At 36.6% G+C, this 25,945-nt stretch overlaps 1 protein-coding gene across 1 annotated transcript; it reads right to left on the minus strand.

Annotated features, from left to right (window-relative positions):
- Window positions 1-20,333: 20,333 nt before the first annotated feature.
- On the minus strand, window positions 20,334-25,688 carry LOC145956122 (uncharacterized). The gene is made up of 2 exons (XM_083071682.1): window positions 25,589-25,688; window positions 20,334-20,764 (listed from the first exon to the last, which is right to left on the minus strand). Exons 1-2 carry the CDS (start codon window positions 25,686-25,688, stop codon window positions 20,334-20,336), a joined length of 531 nt encoding a protein of 176 aa, XP_082927808.1.
- Window positions 25,689-25,945: the final 257 nt, after the last annotated feature.

The raw sequence follows: 25,945 nt of genomic DNA on the forward strand, positions 1-25,945 counted from the left end.
TCCTATAAATAGGAGGCCTTACCTCTCATTTTGTCACATCTCTCATTCTCTTTCCTATTCTCTTCTATTTTTCTTCTTCCCCTCTTCTTCTCTCTGAAGACCACGGGGAACTTAGAGGAGGAGATCAAGAGATCCCTGTTGTAGTTTCAACTGTTGTTTATCCAGGTACGGGGGAAAAAGGGAATTATTTATATGTAGAGTTACGTGAGGGAATTGGGTAGAGGAAGAATCCTTTAGGATTATGAGCAATTTTATAATTATTTCTGTTTCGAGAATTATTTGTCTTATTTGATTCTGTATGAATTTAGGATTATGAATATATGATTTATTTGTAAAAATGATGCTCTGGGAGAGAGAACGAAATTATAGAAAAATATATATTTTTGTTTGAGAAATTAATGATACCATTAGATTCTGTATGTGTTGAGGAATAAAAATATATATTTAATTTGTAAGAATGATGATCTGAGAGGGAGAACGAAACTGTAGAAAAGTGTCTGTGAGTTAGGTTTTGAAAGAATTGGGGGTTTTATTGTTTATGTTAAAGTTATATTAAATTGGTAATTCTGTTGAGCATTATATTATGAATGTTATTGCTATATTACTTGATAAAAATTGGTGATTTAGATGTGAATTGCTTGAAGTGTATGAAAACCATTATTTTGGGCTTATCTGATATGTGTATGAAATTGAACTATGAGATGTTGTGTGGAATGTGAATGAGATGTGGTTGTGGTTCTTCACACCTATGACCAGGGGTGAGCACGGTCCGAGATTGTTACAAGGGCATCGTGACCTTGGTTAACATGTCAGGGGTGAGCACGACCCTGGGTTAAGGGTAACGTGACCTTGGCACAGTGTTATATCAGGGGTGAGCACGGCCCTGAGATAGGGATAACGTGACCTTGGCACAGTGTTATATCAGGGGTGAGCACGGCCTTGAATTGTTACGTGGGTATTGTGACCTTGAATAACATGTCAGGGGTGAGCACGGCCCTAGGATAGGGATAACGTGACCTTGGCACAGTGTTATATCAGGGGTGAGCACGGCCTGAGATTGTTAAATGGGTAGCGTGACCTTGGCATAGTATGAAGTGCAAGATTTGTGATGATTGGTGTGATTGAGAATTATGTCGTGATGACAATGCATGATTGATTGAAATACGATATGTCTAAATATTTATGAATATTAAGTTATAATGAGATAATATGTTGTGTTTTCTTATGTGTTGTATATATAGATGTTTTTTCTTTTCTCACCGTACGATTTGTGGATATTTTAGGTGAGGAAGATCTGGCTACGAGTGGTATCTAGAATGCCAACGGTTGAATTGTCGGGATGCTCTGATATTGTGACATCGGGGCAAAGGATTTTTAGAACATAGGTTTTCGTATGGATTTGGAATTGTACATGTTATTTTTGAAAATAATTTGAAAACTCTTGTGTTTCATTTTTATTATTGTGGTTATTGAAGGATAATTTGAAGATTCATATGTGAACCCTTTTACCGAAATTGAAAAATTTATTTATAAGTTTTTATTATTACAATATATATGTTGGGGTAGTAAGGGTGTCACAATTTATCCCCAAGGACTAATCCCCAAGCTTTTACATAAGGGGTCTTCCCTAGCAGTGTATTCCATATCGTACCCTTAAAAACATTTATGCAAATGATGCATGTCAATCAAGACTCTATGCATTCTCATATCACATTATCATGTCTCATTATCATATCACATTGTCATGTCTCATTATCATATAACATCATATCTCATGTCTCATATTCATTTTTCCACATTATCTCATCATATTCACATAGTCTCCACATAGCACTTTAATTCATATCAAAACTTGTCTATTTGTGAAAGTAAACAAATATTCGTACATCTCATTCAACAAGAGATACAACAGAATAATCAGAAGGTAAAACAAAAAATATTAGAAATTTTTGCCTGTTTCTCATAAGGTTCCCACAGGAATCCACAGAGCACTCTAATTCATACAATATTAATCATTCAAAACAGTACAATTTACTCATACAATTACCTCTTCAAATAATCTCCTCTTATAATTACCAATGCATTCCCTTAGGGTTTCCCATAGGAACCCATAGAGATCTCAGATCATATAGTTATTTACATATAAGAAGAGCAAATAGAAGAAACATATATAATTGGGAAAACCCCCTCATAAATAAGCATACAGCAAACATAGGATTGGGGTCAATCCCACTACCCAACATACATTCCCACACCTAGAGCAATGTTTCTCACTTCCCCTTACCTGGATAAGTAGAAGACGAAGCTAGAGCGGAATCTGCTTGATCTCCTTCTCTTGGTTCTCCTTGGTCTTTAGAGAGTGTGTTTAGAAGCAATGCAAGAGTTATCTATTTATAGATTTTAGGAGTGGCTAGAATGTCCCGTTCTGGATCCTTTCATCATGTGTAAATGATACAATTCATAAGCAAGCTCTTCATATTGAGTTGGATCATACATCTGTGCAAGCTCCTGCTGAACGGATGATAGAGGAACAATTGGTGGAAAGTGGGAGGCCCAAACGCACCATCAAGAAGCCCACTAAATTGAATGATTTTGTTTGTGTTAGTCCCTTAGCCTCAATTAACTTAAGAGGGGGGGGGGGGTGAATTAAGTTTTCTAAATTTTCCTCTTATAAAAACTTTTCCAATTACTTTCTTATCAAATTTAATTCCTTAGACAAATTTGTATGTAAAGAACGAATGATGATGCAAACTACACAATTACAATTAATAACAAGAAATTAAAAGTATAGGGAAGAAGAATTGCAAACTTGATTTTATACTGGTTCGGCCAATCCTGCCTACATCCAGTCCTCAAGTCTCCCACTTGAGATTTCCACTACTCTTGTAAACCTTACAAGATTTGAATCCACCAACACCTCAGAACTCCCTTTCCTTGTATTGTGATTCAAAAACCAACAAGGAGAAAAAACCCTTTCTCCTTTACAGATCAACAGATCAATAGGGTATTACAGAATGACTCTCTTTGAAGAGTAGATATTACACTTTCTAAGAACTTGATGAACTCTTTAGAGATTTATACAAATGATTTTGGCCAAGTAGTTTTTGTAAATTATTTTCACAATAGAGTTCGTCACCTTTCTCTGAAAAATTATAGGTATTTATAGACAATTGTTTCTTGGGTTATGTCTTTTCATGAAGAGTTGTAACTCTCTATAATTTTTCAGAAAATAGGCTCTGGTAATCAATTACAACAGTTAAAGTTCAAAATGATTGAAACGTTGTATAATTCAAATTCGAATTTTGAAATTTTCTCTTCTGGTAATCTATTACAATCACTAGTAATCGATTACTAGAGAGCATTTTAACATTTGAACTTTTGATAAGAGGTCTTCTTTCTCTGGTAATCGATTACAGCAAGTGGTAATCGATTACCAGACACATATCACTTGTTTTGGCTTATGAAAACTTATGATATAGAGAGCTTCTATTTTCCAGTTAAAAATATTTTTGTTTAATCTTTTGAATACTTTTTTTGCTTTCTTTTCAAACAACTTATTCTTATATTCAAAAATATTAAGTTTAGGTTTTCTTGAAATTCTTATTTTAATGGCCAAGTGAAATTTGCAAATTCTAAAAGTTCATTTTACATACTAAGCTAAGCAGTCAAGACTTATCTGGTTATTACTTGAGATCTTGTTCTTGATCAACTTGCTTTAACTTGACCTTTATTTTCTTCAATGCTTTGGCATCATCAAAACTTTGTGCATATTTTCTTCCACAGTTTGCTATAAATAAATCTTAATATACAAATAATACTGAATGGGAATACTCTTTTGTTTTTACTAGTATTATCGTACTGTTAGCACAAGGTGGTTGTCCATATAAAGATTGTAGTGGAATTGGAAAAGAGGTGAATAGAAATTATAACAGAATTATTCTCTCTTGCTTCTCTCTTTCTTCAACTTTCTTTTTGGAGTAAACACCTGCTCGAAAGGTGCCTTTCTATTCCTATCGTAACATTGGTGCTTTCATTGATTCTTCTTCTCCATTTTGTAGATTGGCTGCCATGTCTTCTTCCGCTTCTTCTGCTATTTCTAAAAAATAGTTGGATACTCTCTCCGATTCAATCCATGCTTCCTTGCAGCAGTTCATGATTTCGGTGGAGACCAAGATGGCTAACCTTCGTACCGAGTTTCAGCAGACTCACGCGGATTCTTTGAATCATCGTCCACACACATTGACACCTCGCTCAACGAAACTCGATGTTTCGCGTTTTGATGGTTCTGATCTTGCTGATTGGTTATTTCGTATTGAAGCTTATTTTGATTATTATGGAACCCCACCCGACACACGATTGCAGATTGTCTCCTTTCATTTGGAGGAACGTGTAGTGGCTTGGTTTCAATGGGCCAAGAGAAATGATTTATTCTTTAATTGGGCTTCTTTCATTACCACGGTTAAACACCAATTCGGTCCTAATGTTTACGAGGATTATGAGGGCAATCTTTTGAAGCTCACACAGACGTCATCGGTTGCCGAATTCCAAACTCAATTCGAGGAATTTTTTATTAAAGTTACGAGTATATCGGAACCTCTTCTCATTAGTTTTTTCATCACCGGTCTTCAAGCGGACATTCGTCGTGAGTTACAATTCCACCGTCCAGCAACATTGATGGAAGCCTTTGCCATGGCTAGTGCTTATGAAGCTCGAATGGATGATGCAGCTGTGACGGTAAAAGGAAGTCCTCGTGGGCCTTCTTCCTTTGGTTCTGGACATGTAACGGGCCGAGCCCAACTGTCAAGTGTAATCAGCCCAAACGAGGTTTCTCGTTTTCCAACAACCAAGCCCAATTCTCAAACCGCACATACAACCAAACTTCCACCTCTCTTACCCTCACCGACCCTCCCGATTCGGCGTTTAACACCAGCAGAGTTGCGTGATAAGAGAGAGCGCGGTCTCTGTTACAACTGCGATAAAAAATTTGGACTCAATCATCATTGTCAAAGCAAATACTTATTGCTCCTTGGTTACGAGGATGATGATACTCCTACCAACGAGGAAGTGGGAGATCATGATATGATACCCGAGGAGGTTTCTGGTGATATTTCCACCCTTCACACTCTTTCTTGTCAACTTCAGGGTCGCTCTTTACGGGTGTTTGAATCTTTTGGCTGAAAACAATTTCAAGTCTTAATTGATAGCGGCAGCACTCACAATTTCATCAAACCCTTGTTGGTGGAATAATTGGCTCTTCCAGTAACACCTATTCCTCGTTTTCGAGTTTCTACGGGCAATGGTACTTTCTTGAGTTGTCAATATAGTTGTCCTTCAACGTCTTTGATTCTGCAAGGAATTGAATTCACTGTCGATCTCTTTGTGTTGGAGATTGAAGGTCCTGATGTTGTTTTTGGGTTCCCTTGGCTCCAATCGCTTGGTCGAGTATCACATGATTACTCAGCTCTCACTATGGATTTTAATTGGAAGGGTCAACAGGTAACTCTTAGAGGTGAAACCAAATCTCTACTGAGTCCAATTTCTATCCATCACTTACAAGCTCCTGTTCACCATAAGGATTCTCCTTTTCTTTTTGAGCTTTCTAGTTCAGAGGTTGATACGGTTACCGTTTCATCAGGGTTTGCCTTACCATTGGACATTTTCCCTGCAGTTCAACCATTATTGCTTAAATACAAGGATCTTTTTCAACACCCTTTAGGCCTACCACCTCATCGTGTTATTGACCATTGCATTCATTTGATCGCCAGAACCAAACCTGTCAACGTTCGTCCATATAGATACCCACACTTTCAGAAATCGGAGATAGAAAAGTTAATTCGCGAAATGCTTGAGCAAGGGATCATTCGACCAAGCCATAGCCTTTTCTCATCTCCTGTTTTGCTTGTCCGCAAGAAAGATGGGTCGTGGCAATTTTGCGTTGATTATAGGGCCCTTAATGCTGCCACTGTGAAGGATAAGTTCCCCATTCCTACTATTGATGAGCTCTTGGATGAGTTGGGAGGTGCCTCAATTTTTAGCAAGCTAGATTTGCGTGCCAGATATCACCAGATTCGTGTACACTCTAAAGATGTATACAAGACTGCATTTCGTACTCATGACGGCCACTTTGAGTTTCTGGTTATGCCTTTTGGCTTAACAAATGCCCCATCGACATTTCAGGCAACCATGAACCAACTATTTTCATCTTATCTTCGAAGGTTCGTCATTGTTTTCTTCGACAATATTTTGATATATAGTTCTTCTTTGGATGATCATCTTCAACATTTAGAGCTGGTTTTGCATCGTTTATACTCACATAAATTCTATGCTAAGCTCTCTAAGTGTTTGTTTTGCAAGCATTCTATCGAATACTTGGGCCACATTGTCTCTTCTATAGGTGTTCATGTTGATCCTAAGAAGATTGAAGCCATGGTGTAGTGGCCTCCTCCCAAAAACATTAAACAGCTACGCGGTTTTTTAGGACTCACAGGATATTATCGTCGATTTGTGGCTAAATATGCTTTAATTGCTGCTCCTCTCACAGACCTTTTGCGTAAGGATGCCTTTGAATGGAGTGCTGCTGCGGATTCTGCTTTTGCATCTCTCAAACAGGCCATGGTCGAAGACCCTATTTTACAACTTCCTGATTTTTCTCAAGAATTTATTGTTGAGACTGATGCTTCTAATGCTGGAGTTGGGGCTGTTTTAATGCAAAAAGGTCATCCCATTGCTTATTTTAGCAAGAAATTGAGTCCTCGTCTTCAAGCCTCCTCTGTTTACGTCAAGGAATTACATGCAATCGTCGAAGTTGTGCTTAAGTGGCGACAATATTTGTTAGGTTCCTTATTTGTGATTCGCACCGATCACAAAAGTATAAAAGAACTTTTGTAACAAGTGATTCAAACCCCGGATCAATAATCTTATGTGAGAAAGCTTATGGGTTTCACTTTTCGCATTGAGTACAAATCAGGTAGCTCTAATTGTGTTGCAGATGCTCTTTCGAGGGTCCCTACTACCCAGGACGATAATGCCACTACTCTGCCTTCAGTTTTTCTTGCCTTAGTTTCCGGGCCCGTCTTCCAACTTATTGACCAGTTGAAGCAAGATAATCTCACTGACCCTTTTCTCCAATCATTCCATTTCAAACATCAACATGGAAATCTATTTTTTCCTTATTCCGTAAGGCAGGGGTTGTTGATGTTCTAGGGTCGATATGTAATTAGTCTTACCTCATCCTTATGCAAAGTGCTCATCAATGAATTTCATGATACTCCTAGTGGCGGACATGCAGGCATCAAACATACTCTTGCTCGGTTATCTGCTAATTTTTATTGGCCCAAAATGCGGCAAGCTGTTGCTAACCATATTGCTCAGTGTCTTTTATGTCAACAGGTGAAGTATTCCACTCAAGCACCGGCGGGTTTATTGCAACCTCTGCTTATTCCTAAAGCTGTGTGGGAGGATATTACTATGGATTTTATTACTAGGCTTCCTCCATCAAAAGGATTTTCTGTCATTATGGTGGTGGTAGATCGTCTCTCGAAATCTGCTCATTTTGGTCCTTTACCTTCTCATTTTACAGCCAGCAAAGTAGCCATTCTTTTCGTTGATCTGATTGTTCGTCATCATGGGTTTCCTCGCTCGATTGTCTCTGATCGTGACCCAATTTTTATGAGTTCCTTTTGGCAGCAACTATTTGCACTAAGTGGTACAAAGTTGGCCATGAGTAGTGCCTATCATCCACAAACTGAAGGCCAAAGTGAAGTTGTCAACAGGGGATTAGAGCAGTATTTGCGTGCTTTTACACAATATAAACCAACAGACTGGGTCTCCCTTCTGAGTTGGGCAGAATTTCATTACAATACTAGCTTCCATAGTAGTCTCAACATGTAGCCATTTCAAGCTCTATATGGCCGCATTCCTCCCACGATTCCACAATACACTAGAGGCACGACTGCAATTCAGGCTCTAAATGAAAGCCTTACTACTCGAGATGAACTTTTGCGCACCTTGCAAACCAATTTGCTGGCTGCACAGAACCGCATGCAAATGAAAGCTAATTGTCATCGTCGTGAAGTGATCCTTGAGGTTGGCGACATGGTGTTGGTTCATTTACAGCCCTATAGACAATCATCGGTTTCACAAGGTCGTCATCACAAGCTTTGCAAACGCTTTTATGGACCATTTCCTGTTTTGGAGCGTGTGGGCCAGGTTGCATATTGTGTGGGCTTACCTGCGGGAAGTCATATTCATCCTGTTTTTCATATTTTTGTCCTTAAGTTGTTTCGCGGTCAGTTGGTTTCACAAACGTGCGACTTGCCAGCTGGTAGTTTTGACAGCAAGCCTGTGGAAATTCCTGTAGCAATTTGTTCAGCTCGCAATGTGTTGAACCATGGTGTTCCCCAAAAACAAGTGTTGGTTCAGTGGGAAGGACATACGCCAGAGGAAGCCACTTGGGAACCATTTGCAGAATGCTGTTCTGCTTATCCAGCCCTTCACCTTGAGGACAAGGTGAATTTTGAAGGAGAGGAAAATGATACAATTCATAAGCAAGCTCTTCCTATTGAGTTGGGTCATACATCTGTGCAAGCTCCTGCTGAAGGGATGATAGAGGAACAATTGGTGGAAAGTGGGAGGCCCAAACGCACCATCAAGAAGCCCACTAAATTTAGTATTTTTAGAATAATAAAACGAGTTATAGCAAAAACGTTATTTATAAAAAAAAATCGCAATTTTAAATTATAAATAACATTCTATAAATTTTAAAATATCGTCTATCTCTTTACCAAAAAAAGGAACTTTACCAAAAAATAAATATCGTCTTATCTTTTTATGTAAAAACAAAATCAACTAAAGATTTAATTGAAGAATTTAATAATTATAATATATATTTATTGTAGATTCCTTAATTACTATTTTTTATCCATAATCACATCATAACAAGGTTTAAACTTAAGATTTTGTGCATGTTATCTCGATCCTCCTTAATAAAATAGTTTTATAAAGTAAAAAAGGAGTGAAGTTTAAAATATATACATATATATATATATATATATATATATATATATATATATATATATATATATATGAGGAAGGTTCAAACGACACCGGTGTAACTTTTACTAAGTGTTACACCGCTCAATAACTTTAAATTAAATAAGAATTTTGTAAATTTAACCGTTAAATTGAAAATTCATATCACTTTATATGTAAATATCAAATTTTGTTAAAATTGAACAACAACTTGAGAGTAATCAAAGTGTTCATATTTTAGTATATTTTGAAATAAATATATTACGTCAATTTTGTTTTATAAGAATGAAGTATCAAAGCATCTTGGATTAATATAAAATTTTGTATATATGATCTAAGAGTAAATAATTTTCAATCTAACGGTTGGATTTACAAAATTCACTTTTAATTTAAAGTTATTGAGCGGTGTAACACTTAGTAAAAGTTACACCGGTGTCGTTTGAACCCTCCTCATATATATATATATATATATATATATATATATATATATATGAGGAGGGTTCAAACGACACCGGTGTAACTTTTACTAAGTGTTACACCGCTCAATAACTTTAAATTAAAAGTGAATTTTGTAAATCCAACCGTTAGATTGAAAGTTCATATCTCTTAGATCATATATATCAAATTTTATTGAAAGTTCATATATATATATATATATATATATATATATATATATATATTTAAAATTTATAATAAATTATATATATAAGTACTATGTTTGAGTATATAAATTATATGAAAATTTATATAAATAAGTATTTTTAAACATATAAATTATATTTTAGAGTTATGATAAATGATTTATATTATAATAAAAAAAATATTTTATTTATTAATAATTTATTTTTAAACATTAATATTAAATTCATAATAATTATGATAAATAAAAACTAAATTAAATAAGAAGTTAAAAAAATTTCTACAAACTCTCTTGAAAGAAAACTTCTTAAAGATATTCTCAGAATCTGAGTTCGTATGTAATGTATAAAGATTGACAAATGATAAATAATAGATTATTTCTCACTAATCTAAAATTTAATTTGTATATTTAAAATTTAGTTATATAAAAAAATTTCTACAAACTCTCTTGAAAGAAAACTTCTTAAAGATATTCTCAGAATCTGAGTTCGTATGTAATGTATAAAGATTGACAAATGATAAATAATAGATTATTTACTTATATAATAGTGATGACTTTTGTGACGAAAATTTTATTTTTGTAACGGACTACTTATTTTTAGAGTTTGTGACGGAAAAATTTCCGTCTCTAACAATTCCGTCACAAACGGGGTCACGAATAAAAAAAAATTGCGACAGATTTAGTGACGGATTCTGTGACGGAAAATTTTTAAAAATTGTATTCCGTCACAAATTCCGTCACAATCTGTGAGGAATTATGTATCCCTCTCAAAATAGAAAAATTTATTGTATAATTATTATATTTAAGAATTATGTATAAATAAAAAATATTTTGCTAAAAAAATAATTAAAAAATTATGAAACTAAAATATCTTTTTCATCAAAAGATTAAAAATTAAAATATAATACTTATGAAACTATAAAAAGACAATATTATTTTGCATTTTAACTAAAAAAGTTAAAAATAAATATATAAAAGTATATTTATAAAATATATATAAATATATATAACTATATATATATATAATGGTTGACGCTAGAAAATTCATTGTACTTGATCATTTAATAAAAAGTACAATTAAGTCTATCAATAAATATATTAAAATATTATCATCATACTTTATAATACACTTAAATGGAATAATTTAATATATATTATATAATTAATAAAAGGTGAAAAAAAAAATATATATATAATTAATTATAAAGTGTATTATATATATTATATAATACATTTTATAATTAATACTTGTATATTAGAAAGCAAAAAAAGGTGAAAATAATATATATTATATAATTAATAAATCTGGAATAATTTAATTATTTTTATTTAAAAATTCGTAAAAATAAAAAATTAGAATTTTGTGACAGATTTTGAATCCCTCACAATTTGTGACGGATTCGGAAAATTTTAAAAAATTTTATTACGTCACAAATTCCGTCACAATTTGTGACGGATTACGTATCCCTCTCAAAATAGAAAATTTTATTGCACAATTATTATATTTAAGAATTATGTATAAATAAAAAATATTTTGCTAAAAAATAATTAAAAAATAATGAAACTAAAATATTTTTTTCATCAAAAGATTAAAAATTAAAACTTAAGAAATGAATTAATTTAAATAATAAGTTGTCATTTTGAAGTATAAGAAATTAAAATATGAATTAGAAAAAAACTTTTAATTTTAAAATACTTATGAAATTATAAAAAGACAATATTAATTTTCATTTTAACTAAAAAGCTAAAAATAAATATATAAAAGTATATTTATAAATTATATATAATTATATATAACTATATATATATACAGTTTGACGCTAGAAAATTCATTGTGCTTGATCATTTAATAAAAACTACAATTAAGTCTATCAATAAATATATAAAAATATTATCATCATACTTTATAATACACTTAAATGGAATAATTTAATATATATTATATAATTAATAAAAGGTGAAAAAAAAAAATATATATATATATATATATAATTAATTATAAAGTGTATTATATATATTATAATACACTTTATAATTAATACTTGTATATTAGAAAGAAAAAAAAGGTGAAAATAATATATATTATATAATTAATAAATCTGGAAAAATTTAATTATTTTTTATTTAAAAATTCGTAAAACTTGTATTCCGTCACAAATTCCGTCACAATTTGTGAGGGATTACGTATCCCTCTCAAAATAGAAAATTTTATTGCACAATTATTATATTTAAGAATTATGTATAAATAAAAAATATTTTGCTAAAAAAATAATTAAAAAATTATGAAACTAAAATATTTTTTTCATCAAAAGATTAAAAATTAAAACTTAAGAAATGAATTAATTTAAATAATAAGTTGTCATTTTGAAGTATAAGAAATTAAAATATGAATTAGTAAAAAACTTTTAATTTAAAAATACTTATGAAATTATAAAAAGACAATATTAATTTGCATTTTAAATAAAAAGCTAAAAATAAATATATAAAAGAGTAACGACTCGGCTGGTCACTACACATGGCACAGCACACTAGAAACGCCACACAGAAAAGAACAAATGTATACATATAGAGTCTAGAATATACATATAGATGCTCCAATCTGAACAGAGTTAAAGTGTACAAAAATTTCAATCCAATGCTACTATCCCAAGTAGCTCAACAACAAAACAGTCACAAAAGAAAATCAGCTCCGCCGGTCCACTGAAGACTCACGACTAGTCTGTCACCTATCCCTGCTCTGCTCCCATACATAGTATGATCATTGCAGTCCAAACATCATGGAAACAACAAAGGGTATGCTAGTGTAATTAAAAATCAACATATAAATATATGGAAATATGATAAACAACAGCTACAGCTTATACTACTCAACAATATCAGCACCGCAATGCGGCAATATCAGCACTGCATAGCAGCAATAACAGCACCACTTAAGTGGCCCTAACAGCACTGCAAAGCGGCAACAACACCGACTTAGCGGCTATAATATCACCCAACTCAGCACAACACAACACAGCACAACACAGCACAGCAATTCAACACACTTATTTTTTTCACGATTCGGCCCAACCCTCTATAGTTCCACTATACTATAAAATTTTACATTTTAATTCATCGATTCCAGCTCAACAATATACCTCTAATACAGCCTCACATTATTTTCTCAACACTATCACCTAGTCATCATAGCATATTCATCAAATACAACTTAGTTCTGCATATAATAACATTGATTAACAATCTCAGCACAATTCAACAGCCAACATCATATATTTCAATATCTCCTTTCGCGCCCAGCGCACTCGAGGTCGCGCCTAGCGCAGCTCAACCCGAGAGCACCAGGGGCCATCGCGCCCAGCGCAAGAGTACTCGCGCCCGGCGAGACTCAACCCGAGAGTTCAGGGCTCTCACGCGCCTGACGCAATTCTAATTGTGCCCAGCGCCTGCCAAGCAAAGACTCTAAGGAGTCTCGTGCGCTCAACGTGGCCTAACCCGCGCCCAGCGTGGGGATGGCAGAGACCTACCAAGGTCTCGCGCCCGGCGCAATTCGCATTGCGCCCAGCGCTCTCTTGGCAGAGACTCCCAAGGAGCCTCCGCGACCAGCGAGTCCAAACGCACGCCTAGCGCGGCACCATAGTGCCCAAAACGTTTCACCATTGATATCGCGCCCAGCGCAGCCCAAGTCACGCCCGGCGCGGGCCAACCAGAGACTCCCATTTGCAAGCTCGCCCGGCGCACACAGCTTTGCGCCCGATGGCTTGCCTAAACGGAGTCTCCTGGTGGTCGCGCGCCCGGCGCGAAGAACAGCGCCCAGCGCGAACTCATCAGTAACTCTCCCCAAGTTTGAAAATCTTCCAAATCCTGCAAAACTTAACAGCAAAACTACATGCAATCCAGCCAAAAGTTCCCATTCTCATCAAATATCAATAAAAACAGCTCATTTTCAACATGCAAACACAAATCATCAAAAACCCCGAAATTTCTTCAAAGTTCCGAAACCCCAAAAATTCAATTTTAATCCATCTTAGCCAGAAATCATCCCACAACAAGCAACATAGGAGTATCTAAAGCTCATTCCAAGTCAAAAACAGCCAAAATAACTAGCTTCCCTTACCTCGGTAGAAGATTCCGAGCTTCGGGATGATGAAAATGGAGAGAAGAAGAAGAATGGCTTGGGAGGAATTCCACACAGCTCGGCTAGCAACCCAACACCACTACTCAGCTCCTAAGATCACCACAACCAGCCAAGATCAGAGAAAAGGAAACCGGGAAAGGAGAGTGTAAAGACAGGTGAGTGAGAATAGAGAGTGACAGAGAGTTGGGGAAAGGAAGGAAGGAAGGGGATCTCACAACCTCCCCAACAACAGGAGCTTTCGTCCCCGAAAATAGACTTACTTGGGAAAAGAAACGGATATCGCTCCCGGCACTTCTGTTCCACTTCCCAAGTAGCCTCACCGGTCACCGCATCCCACAGGACTTTCACCAGGGCAATGGACTTGCCCTCAGCTCCTTCAGCTTATGATCCACTACGGCTACTGGCAACTTCTTATATGTCAGGTTTTCCTTCACTCGTACATCGTCCAACTCCACCACATGACTAGGGTCATGAATATACTTCCTCAGCTGAGACACATGAAATACATCGTGTAGGTTTGAAAGAGACGGTGGCAAAGCCAACCGATAAGTAGTTGGACCTACACGCTGTATGATCTGATAGGGACCCACAAACCTCGATGTCAACTTCCTTGCCTTCAGCGCTCTGCCCACACCAGAAGTCGGAGTCACCTTTAGAAACACATGCTCCCCCGATCGGCAAACTCCAAAGGCTTACGCCTTTTGTCAGCATATGATTTCTGCCTACTCTGAGCAGTCTTCATCTTCTCCTGAATCATCTTCACCTTTTCAGTGGTCTGTAGAATCAGCTCCGGTCCTACAACCACTGACTCACCATCCTGATACCAGCATAGAGGAGTCCTACATCTCCTGCCATATAAGGCTTCATACGGTGCCATTCCAATGGTAGCATGAAAGCTGTTGTTATAAGTAAACTCCACCAGCGGTAGGACCTCCTCCCAACTACCCAAGTGGTCTAACACACAGGCCCTCAGTAGATCCTCCAAGGACTAGATTGTCCTTTCTGACTGACCATCTGTCTGTGGATGATAAGCAGAACTCAGCTTCAGCTTCGTGCCTAGGGCATGATGTAGACTCCGCTAAAATCTGGAAGTGAACCTCGGATCTCGGTCGGAGATAATACTAGAAGGCACCCCGTGCAACCGTACTATCTCCCTTACATACAACTGCGTCAGCTTCTCCAAGGACCACTTGATGTTGACAGGAAAGAAATGCGCCCACTTGGTCAACCGGTCAACAATCACCCAGATAGCATCACTATTCCTAGCTGACCTAGGCAACCCCACAATAAAATCCATAGTAATGCTATCCCATTTGTGACACCCTCTACCCCAACATACATATACAATAATTATAAACAAATATAAAAAAATTTCATCATTAAAAATCAATATTCCAACCACGTAAGGGTAAAGAGTTCACATTCATAAACTTAATCCAAATAACATGCCAGTAAAATTACAAAGAAATAAAACTGAATTTTCCAAAATAATTTAATAAGAACATTTTAAACTAATCCTATCTCTGTCCTGATGTCACATGTCCTATCAAAGCTAAACCCAACATAGAAGCCTAAGCTTCATCACCAACATCCTCAGCCTCACGCTGATGATCACCTGTATATCAAACAAGAGAAACAACACAAAAGAAGGGAGTGAGAAACATCTCACTCTGGCTCACGGTGTAGGAACGCACACCGGATAGCCAAACACAAACAATACAGTTACCTCTTAGATCAATTAACAACAATAGTTTATTCAATCATCCAAGTCATACAAATAGTAATTTATCATCATTTAATAATAAGGATGGACATGCATGGACACGAACTTCACATTATCATGCATGTGGCGCCAGTAAAACATCACATGGCATATTGCCGCTAGCAATACACGAAGAGTAGTCTAGGAGTACATGCCGGGTCACACCCTTTGCGCACTCTCACTAGAAGTATATACTACCAGAGTCTCGTCGGGATAGCTAAGCCGCGCAAGATACATCCCATGCACACAATGGGCGAGACTGGGACTTCCAAACCGAGCTATCCCCAAGGACTAATCCCCAAAGCTTTTACACTAGGGGGCCTTCTCTGGCGGTGTATTCCATAGCGTACCCTTAAAACATTTATGCAAATGATGCATGTCAAACAAGACTCTATGCATTAACACATATCACATTTTCATGTCTCATTCCCATATCTCATCATCACATCTCCTCATTATATTTCATCATCACATCTCCTCATTATATTTCATCATCACATCTCATCATTACATTTCATCATCACATTCGCATTATCACATCATATTCACAATTTTCACAGAGCACTTTTATTCATATCAGAACTCATTTATTTGCAAAAGTAAACATATATTCATACATCTCATACAACAATGAATACAACAGAACAACCAGAAGCTAAAACAGAAACTATTAGAAATATGTCTGTTTCTCATAGGGTTCCCACAGGAACCCACAGAGCACTCTAATTCATATCAAAACTTGTTTATTTAATAAATTAAACACATATTTATACATTATATTCAACAAGAAATACAATAGAGCAATCAGATAGCAAAACAGAAAACATTCCTATTTTGCCTGCTGCTCATAGGGTTCTCTCAAGAACCCATAAGCGTTCCAATTTATGCAATAAACATTTAAAATAAGACAATTCACGTATATAATTATTATCACAATTAATTTACTCATACAAGCATCAATGCTCTCCCTTAGGGTTTCCCGTAGGAACTCATAGAAGTACTAAATTCCACAATCATAGTCTAAACAAAGTTTTTATTCATACACGCATATTAATTAAGTAATTGAAACATACAAGACAAATATGACATACAACAAACACAGGATTGGGGCCAATCCCACTACCCAGCATACAATCCCACACCCAGAGCGAGGTTTCTCACTCCCCCTTACCTCGATAAGCAGGAGCCGAATCTTGTTGGTCGCCTCCTCTAGGTTCCCCTTCGTCTTCAGAGAGAAAGGAGGAAAAAGATTAGAAAATGAAAAAAATGAGTTTTAGAGAGTGCAAAACGCTTTATTTATAGGCATCAGGTCGCGGCCAGAACGGCCCGTTCTGAATCCGGAACGGCCCGTTCTGGGCACACGGAATAGGTTCAAAAGCCTCTCCCAGAACGGCCCGTTCCAAAACCAGAACGGCCCGTTCCAAAACCAGAACGACCTGTTCTGGGGTTTCCGGAACGGCCCGTTTCAATGTGGAACGACCCGTTCTGAGTCAAACTTTGTTCTTTTAAAATCACATCCGGAACGGCCCGTTCCTAAAGTGGAACGGCCCGTTCTGGGTTAAAATTTTACCCACAAATGCTTGATTTGGAATGGTCCGTTCCCAAAGTGGAACGGCCCGTTCCAGAGCTATGAAAATCCAAATTACTGATTAATAAATAAATAAATAAATAACGTATATATATATCAAAATAAAATATCAATACAATTTAAAACATGATTTTCTTCAAATAATAATTATAACAAAAATATCATAATTAATAATATTATACAAAATAATTTTCATAAATGATTATTATTAAAAACCTTTAAAAATTCAATAAACTCATTTAATTAATCAAAATAATTATAAGGAAATAATCTTCATAAATACAAAAATAAATAATAATAATTTGTAGTATTAGTATAAAAATTTGGGATGTTACACCATTTCCACTCGGGAATCTCAATTTGTTGCATCAACCCACTCGGCTTCTGATGCTCAACCTTTGCCTTCTGACAGGTCAGACAGGTTGCCACATACTCAGCTATCTCCCTCTTCATACCAGACCACCAGAAAGTCTTTTTGAGGTCTTGGTACATCTTAGTCATACCCGGGTGTATGCTAAGTCTGCTCTTGTGACCTTCCTCCAACACAACTCTCTTCAGCTCAACATCCTGAGGCAGGCAAATTCTGCCCTTAAACCTCAAGATTCCATCTTCTCCCAGCTCAAAGCCTACAGCCTTCTCAGTACCCAGCAATCCAAGAAGCTTCACCAGCTCGGCGTCTTGCAACTGCTTAAGTCCAACCTGACTCAAGAACTCATTAGTTATGGTAATCTTCCCACAGCTAATGTGATCCTAAGCTAACTCCACACAGAGATTCAAATCTCTGAACTTCTCAACCAGCTCCAGCTCCTTCATCATCATACTCGACATGTGGATGGTTTTCCTACTCAGCGCATCTGCGACCACATTGGCCTTGCCCGGATGATACATCAACTGAAAATCATAATCCTTTAGAAACTCCATCCACCGCCTCTGCCTCATGTTCAGCTCCTTCTGATCAGACAAGTACTTCAGACTCTTGTGATCACTGAAGACGCTGAACCGAGCGCCATACAAGTAAGGCCTCCATATCTTCAAGGCAAACACCACAACTGCTAACTCCAGGTCATGAGTAGGATAATTCTTTTCATGATTCTTCAGTTGCCTTGAAGCATACGCCACCACTCTCCTGTTTTGCATCAACACACACCCTAGACCCTGGTGAGAAGCATCACAGTACACATCAAAAGGCTCACCAGAATCCGGCAACACCAGCACAGGAGAAGTGGTCAATCTCTGCTTTAACTCCTCAAAACACCGCTCACAAGCATCTGTCCAGATGAACGGCTGCTCCTTCCGTGTCAGCTGGGTTAGAGGCGCTACTATCTTAGAGAATCCTTCAATGAACCTTCGATAGTAACCCGCTAAACCCACAAAACTCCTAATATCCGTGACAGTCCTTGGACGTTCCCACTGCAACACTGACTCCACCTTAGCCGGATCAACAGCAATCCCCTCGGCTGAGATCACATGTCCCAAGAACTTCACCTCATCCAACCAGAACTCGCATTTTGAAAGCTTAGCATACAGCTGCTTCGCCTTCAAAATCTTCAGCACTATCCTCAAGTGCTCACCGTGCTCTTCCCGGGTCCTTGAATAAATCAAGATGTCATCAATGAACACTACAACAAACTTATCCAAGAACGGCCGGAAGATCCTGTTCATGTAGTCCATGAACACTGCGGGGGCGTTGGTCACACCGAACGACATCACAACATATTCATAGTGACCATACCTAGTCCTGAAAGCAGTCTTCGGTACGTCACCCTCCTTCACCCTAATCTGATGATAGCCTGACCTCAAGTTAATCTTGGAAAACACCGATGCTCCCCTCAGTTGATCCATTAAGTCATCTATCCGGGGAAGTGGATATTTGTTCTTAATGGTCAACTTGTTCAGCTGCCGGTAATCAACACACAGTCGACTACCTCCATCCTTTTTCCTTACCAATAACACCGGAGCACCCCAGGGCGAAACACTCGGCCGCACCAACTGCTTTTCCAACAGGTCCTCCAACTGACCCTTCAGCTCAACTAGCTTAGTAGGAGCCATCCTATAGGGAGCTACCGACATTGGTCCCGCACCTGGAACCAAGTCAATGCTAAACTCCATCTTCCTAACAGGAGGCAACCCAGACACCTCATCCGAGAAAACATTAGCAAAATGCCTCACTACCTCAATATCCGCTATGACCCTCTCGGTCTCCACACTCATAGCAGCAAGCAGAAGACAGCATTCTGCTCCATCTCTCAGCAACGACTCAGCTTGGCCAGCTGAGATCAACAACTCATCCTCCTCCTGAGGGAAAATCAACCTCCTATTGGCACAATCTATAAGAATGCGATTGGCAGACAACCAATCCATCCCTAAGATTATGTCAATGTCCACCAAAGGTAAACAGATCAAGTTCACCTTACACCTCTTCTCATTCACCACAATCGGACAACCAACACACAACTCGGAAGCAACTACCGAAGCAGAAGCGGGCATCGACACAAGCAATCTCAACCCCAAATCACAAACAGGCACACTCAACATAGTAGCACATGCATAAGATATAAAGGAATGCGTAGCACCAAAGTCAAAGAGAATCATCACATCCTTACCAGCAGCTTTGCCCTTCCCCTTCACAAGATCAGAAGAAGTCGAAGCCTCAGCACCCGTCAAGGCAAATACCCTACCAGTAGTAGCAAGTCTGTCACCCTTCTGAGTACCAGATCTCTGTGCACTACTCCTCTAAGTATCAGCCCTCTGCACATCACTCCTCTGAGTGCTCCTCTCTGGTCTGCTCCTAATAGGACAGTTGGACGACTCGTGGCCCATCTGATGACATCTGAAACAACAGCTCTCTATGTGTGGACAGTCCCTGACAAAATGGGGCCCAGCACACCTGTAACATCTCAGAGTGGCCCTCCACTCTGTCTACCCCCACTAGCAGCACTGGAAGATTTCCGAATAACAGAACCCCCTTGCTGTGGTTGGGGCCTATCATACAGCTTCCTCTGACTCTCACCCTTCTTGGACCCAGATGGCCCCCAGCAGTCCTCACAGCACGGTTACCACCTTCCAACCGCTCCACCACCTTTGCCTTCTCCACTAAGACCGGAAACTCAGCGATGGCCATAGGCACCACCACCCTCTTCAGCTCATAGCTTAACCCATCAGCAAATTTCCTGCACATCTAGGCCTCAGCTATACCTTGTGAATAAAAACGAGCCAGGTGCTCGAATTTCATCGCATACTCAGAAACTGTCATCCCTCCCTGATGCAGTCGCATAAACTCTGCCTCCTTGGCATGCCTCACGCTTTCTGGAAAGTACTTCCCCATGAATACCGTCCGGAAGCACTCCCAATCAACTGTAACTCCTCTAGCAGCAAGCATCTGATAGGTGCCTCTCCACCAATGTTCAGTGTCTCCCACCAGCATATACACAGCATATGCCAGCCTCTTCTCTGGAGAACATCCCAGAACAACAAAGGTCTTCTCCAACTCACATATCCAGCGGTCAGCAGCCTCTGGATCTGCATCTCCCTTGAATTGTGGGGGATGGCATTTCCGGAACTCAGCAAGGTCCCGACTCTCCTGTGATCCTGTAGGTCTTGTTGCACCAGCTGCAGCTCTCTCAGCCTCCATCCTAGCAAAATAGGCATTTTGTTGTTGCATAGCTATAACCATCATCTCTATGGCACGGGCTATCTGCTCGTTGGTCCTAGTCATCATTTACAAAAGTAACAACATCTTTAGTAAACAATAACTAAACCAAACAACAATCAACAGCACAACAAATCATCACAGCAAATTCAGCACAACAAACATCACAGCAAGACAGCACAACACAGAGCTAACACAACAAAAGCCTAAAGGGACCACCCCCAAAGAATGTCCACTGACTCGAACTGCTCTGATACCACTAAAGTGTAACGACCCGGCTGGTCACTACACATGGCACAGCACACTAGAAACGCCGCACAGAAAAGAACAACTGTATACATATAGAGTCTAGAATATACATATACATGGTCCAATCTGAACAAAGTTAAAGTGTACAAAAATTTCAATCCAATGCTACTATCCCAAGTAGCTCAACAACAAAACAGTCACAAAAGAAAATCAGCTCCGCCGGTCCGCTGAAGACTCACCACTAGTCTATCACCTATCCCTGCTCTGCTCCCATATATAGTATGATCATTGCAGTCCAAACATCATGGAAACAACAAAGGGTAAGCTAGTGTAATTAAAAATCAACATATAAATATATGGCAATATGATAAACAACAGCTACAGCTTATACCACTCAACAATATCAGCACCGCAATGCGGCAATATCAGCACTGCTTAGCAGCAATAACAACACCACTTAAGTGGCCCTAACAGCACCGCAAAGCGGCAACAACAGCACCGACTTAGCGACTATAATATCACCCAACTCAGCACAACACAACATAGCACAGCATAACACAGCACAGCACAACAATTCAACACACTTATTTTTTTCACGATTCGGCCCAACCCTCTATAGTTCCACTATACTATAAAATTTTACATTTTAATTCATCGATTCCAGCTCAACAATATACCTCTAATACAGCCTCACATTATTTTCTCATCACTATCACCTAGTCATCACAGCATATTCATCAAATACAACTTAGTTCAGCATATAATAACATTGATTAACAATCTCAGCAAAATTCAACAGCCAACATCATATATTTCAATATCTCCTTTCGCGCCTGGCGCACTCGAGGTTGCGCCCAGCGCAGCTCAACCCGAAAGCACCAGGGGCCATCACGCCCAGTGCAAGAGTACTCGCGTCCGGCGAGACTCAACCTGAGAGTTCAGGGCTCTCACGCGCCTGGCCCAATTCTAATTGCGCCCAGCGCCTTCCAGGCAGAGACTCTAAGGAGTCTCGTGCGCTCAGCGTGGCCTAACTCGCGCCCAGCGTGGGGAAGGAAGAGACCTACCAAGGTCTCGCGCCCGGCGCAATTTGCATTGCGCCCAGTGCTCTCTTGGAAGAGACTCCTAAGGAGCCTCCGCGTCCAGCGAGTCCAAACGCGCGCCTAGCGCGGCACCATAATACCCAAAACGTGTCACCATTGATATCGCCCCCGGCGCAGCCCAAGTCACGCCCGGCGCGGGCCAACCAGAGACTCCCATTTGCAAGCTCGCCCGGTGCACACAGCTTTGCGCCCAGCGGCTTGCCTAAACGGAGTCTCCTGGTGGTCGCGCGCCCGGCGCGAAGAACAGCGCCCAGCGCGAACTCATCAGTAACTCTCCCCAAGTTCGAAAATCTTCCAAATCCTGCAAAACTTAACAGCAAAACTACATGCAATTCAGCCAAAAGTTCCCATTCTCATCAAATATCAATAAAAACAGCTCATTTTCAACATGCAAACACAAATCATCCCCGAAATTTCTTCAAAGTTCCGAAACCCCAAAAATTCAATTTTAATCCATCTCAGCCAGAAATCATCCCACAACAAGCAACATAGGAGTATCTAAAGCTCATTCCAAGTCGAAAATAGCCAAAATAAGTAGCTTCCCTTACCTCAGTAGAAGATTCCGAGCTTCAGGATGAAGAAAATGGAGAGAAGAAAAAGAATGGCTTGGGAGGAATTCCACACAGCTCGGCTAGCAACCCAACACCACTACTCAGCTCCTAAGATCACCACAGCCAGCTAAGATCAGAGAAAAGGAAACCGGGAAAGGAGAGTGTAAAGAGAGGTGAGTGAGAATAGAGAGTGAAAGAGAGTTGGGGAAAGGAAGGAAGGAAGGGTGTCTCACAAAAAGTATATTTATAAATTATATATAATTATATATAACTATATATATATATAATGGTTGACGCTAGAAAATTCATTGTGCTTGATCATTTAATAAAAAGTACAATTAAGTCTATCAATAAATATATGAAAATATTATCATCATACTTTATAATACACTTAAATGGAATAATTTAATATATATTATATAATTAACAAAAGGTGAATATATATATATATATATATATATATATAATTAATTATAAAGTGTATTATATATATTATATAATACACTTTATAATTAATACTTGTATATTAGAAAGAAAAAAAAGGTGAAAATAATATATATTATATAATTAATAAATCTGGAATAATTTAATTATTTTTTATTTAAAAATTCGTAAAAATAAAAAATTAGGATTTTGTGATGGATTTTGAATCTCTCACAATTTGTGACGGAAAATTTTTAAAAATTGTATTCCGTCACAATTTGTGAGGGATTACGTATCCGTCTCAAAACAGAAAATTTTATTGCACAATTATTATATTTAAGAATTATGTATAAATAAAAAATATTTTGCTAAAAAAATAATTAAAAAATTATGAAACTAAAATATTTTTTTCATCAAAATATTAAAAATTAAAACATAAGAAATGAATTAATTTAAATAATAAGTTGTCATTTTGAAGTATAAGAAATTAAAATATGAATTAGAAAAAAACTTTTAATTTAAAAATACTTATAAAATTATAAAAAGACAATATTAATTTGAATTTTAACTAACAAGCTAAAAATAAATATATAAAAGTATATTTATAAATTATATATAATTATATATAACTATATATATATATATATATATATATATATATATATATATAATGGTTGACACTAGAAAATTCATTGTGCTTGATCATTTAATAAAAAGTACAATTAAGTTTATCAATAAATATATAAAAATATTATCATCATACTTTATAATACACTTAAATGGAAAAATTTAATATATATTATATAATTAATAAAAAGTAAATATATATATATAATTAATTATAAAGTGTATTATATATATTATATAATACACTTTATAATTAAGACTTGTATATTAGAAAAAAGGTGAAAATAATATATATTATATAATTAATAAATATGGAATAATTTAATTATTTTTTATTTAAAAATTTGTAAAAATAAAAAATTAGGATTTTGTGACGGATTTTGAATCCCTCACAATTTGTGACGAATGCGTTCCCTCACAAATTGCGACGACTTCTTAGGCTGTCACAAATTGCGACGGAATTTTACTCAAGAATTAACATTTATTTAAGTAATTTGTGACGAAAAATTTATTAGTTAGTGACGGCATATTTCCGTCACTAATTGTGACGGACTGAATTTTTTCGTCACTAAATATTTTGTGACGCCATTTTTTGTGACGACCCAAAATCCGTCACATTTCCGTCACTAATAATTTTGTGACGGATTTTCTTTAATTTTGTGACGGATTCTTTCCGTCTCTAATTTTCATTTTTCTAGTAGTGATACTAATTTTAATTTGGTTAAATTATAATTTTGGTCCTTTATCTTAGTTTTTTAGATTCATTTTATTCTTATCTTTTAAATTTTTCATTTTAGTCTTCTATCTTATAAATTTGGATTTATTTGATCCTTTTGAAATGATTATTTTTAATTTTGAGAGATAATTTTGAATATTTAATTGACAAATTCAAAACTTAAAACTTATCTAATTAGATTCACCTATATGAAAACTATGAAATTCAATTAACATTTGAATAAAAAAAATTATAAACATAGAGAAAATTATGTGAAAAATTATGTTTTATGAGCAATTACAAAATAACATGAAATTAAAGTTTTAGAATTGTTTTCGTTACTTTTTGGATTTATTTATATAGAACTTTCATCATGTTTAAAACACTTTTTTTATTTTTTTAAACTTCAAGTGTGTTTAATAATTTTCATATAGACAAATTTTAAATTTTGAATTTGTTAATCAAATATTCAAAATTGTCTCTCAGTATTAAAATAATTATCGTTTCAAAAGGATCAAATAGATCCAAATTTAGGAGATAAAAAACTAAAATAAATATTTTAAAAGATAAAAGTCCAAAATAAATATAAAAACAATAAGATAAAAGACTAAATATAATTTAATCTTTAATTTAGTAAGATACTCGATCAAAAGAACTAACCTAATTTCTAATTAGGAAAAATAGGCACTTCTGTGCCTCTGTATTTTAAAAAAAAAATAGTGGGTAGTTATTTAAAATATAAGAGGTTTGAAAACTAAATGTCATTGAAATAGAAAAAAGAGAATAAATAAATAGATAAAAGATAAATGATACTGGTTTGTATTTAAATGTATAAATGTTGATTGTAAGATAAATTAAATTGATATGATATAAAAATATTATAATTCAGCGACATTAGATAGATTCTTAAATCAATATAATTTTGTGCACAATCTTTAATAAAATATTAAATATGTATAATCACATCACATTCGTATAATATAATATATATGTTATAGAATTTGATATATATAAATTGGCTGTAAGGAGTAGTAGACTCATATGATACAAAGAAAGAAGTGAATTGGATTGCGTGAGAGCCTTACTTGAGACCTGTTCTGACTGGTGAGCAATTCATACCTTCAACATGCTGCATGGGAGTTACGCCACATGCACGTGCTTTTTTATGCATCATCTTCTCCACCAATTTCATCTTTTTCTCTTCTTCTTTGCACGCCATGACCCACTTATTCTCATCCAACCAGATTAGCTTTCTTTAATGAATTCAACTTCCACTCCGTTTTCTATCATCTCTCCGTGTTTGGGGAGATGATAGAGTTTTTGTTTGATTCAATTTTTTAATAGAGTATTGGAGTCGAGTTTATATGCATTCCACATTCTTGTTTGTTTCTGTGCTTTCAATGCTTTAATTTTGCTACCATGCTGGATATTTTGTGGATTTGTGTAGTTTGTAACAGCTCATTTTTCGTGGGCCAA

Source organism: Cajanus cajan, chromosome 3 (assembly GCF_000230855.2).
Source record: "Cajanus cajan strain Asha chromosome 3, NIPB_CcT2T_4, whole genome shotgun sequence".
In the NCBI taxonomy this organism is placed as follows: Eukaryota; Viridiplantae; Streptophyta; class Magnoliopsida; order Fabales; family Fabaceae; genus Cajanus; species Cajanus cajan.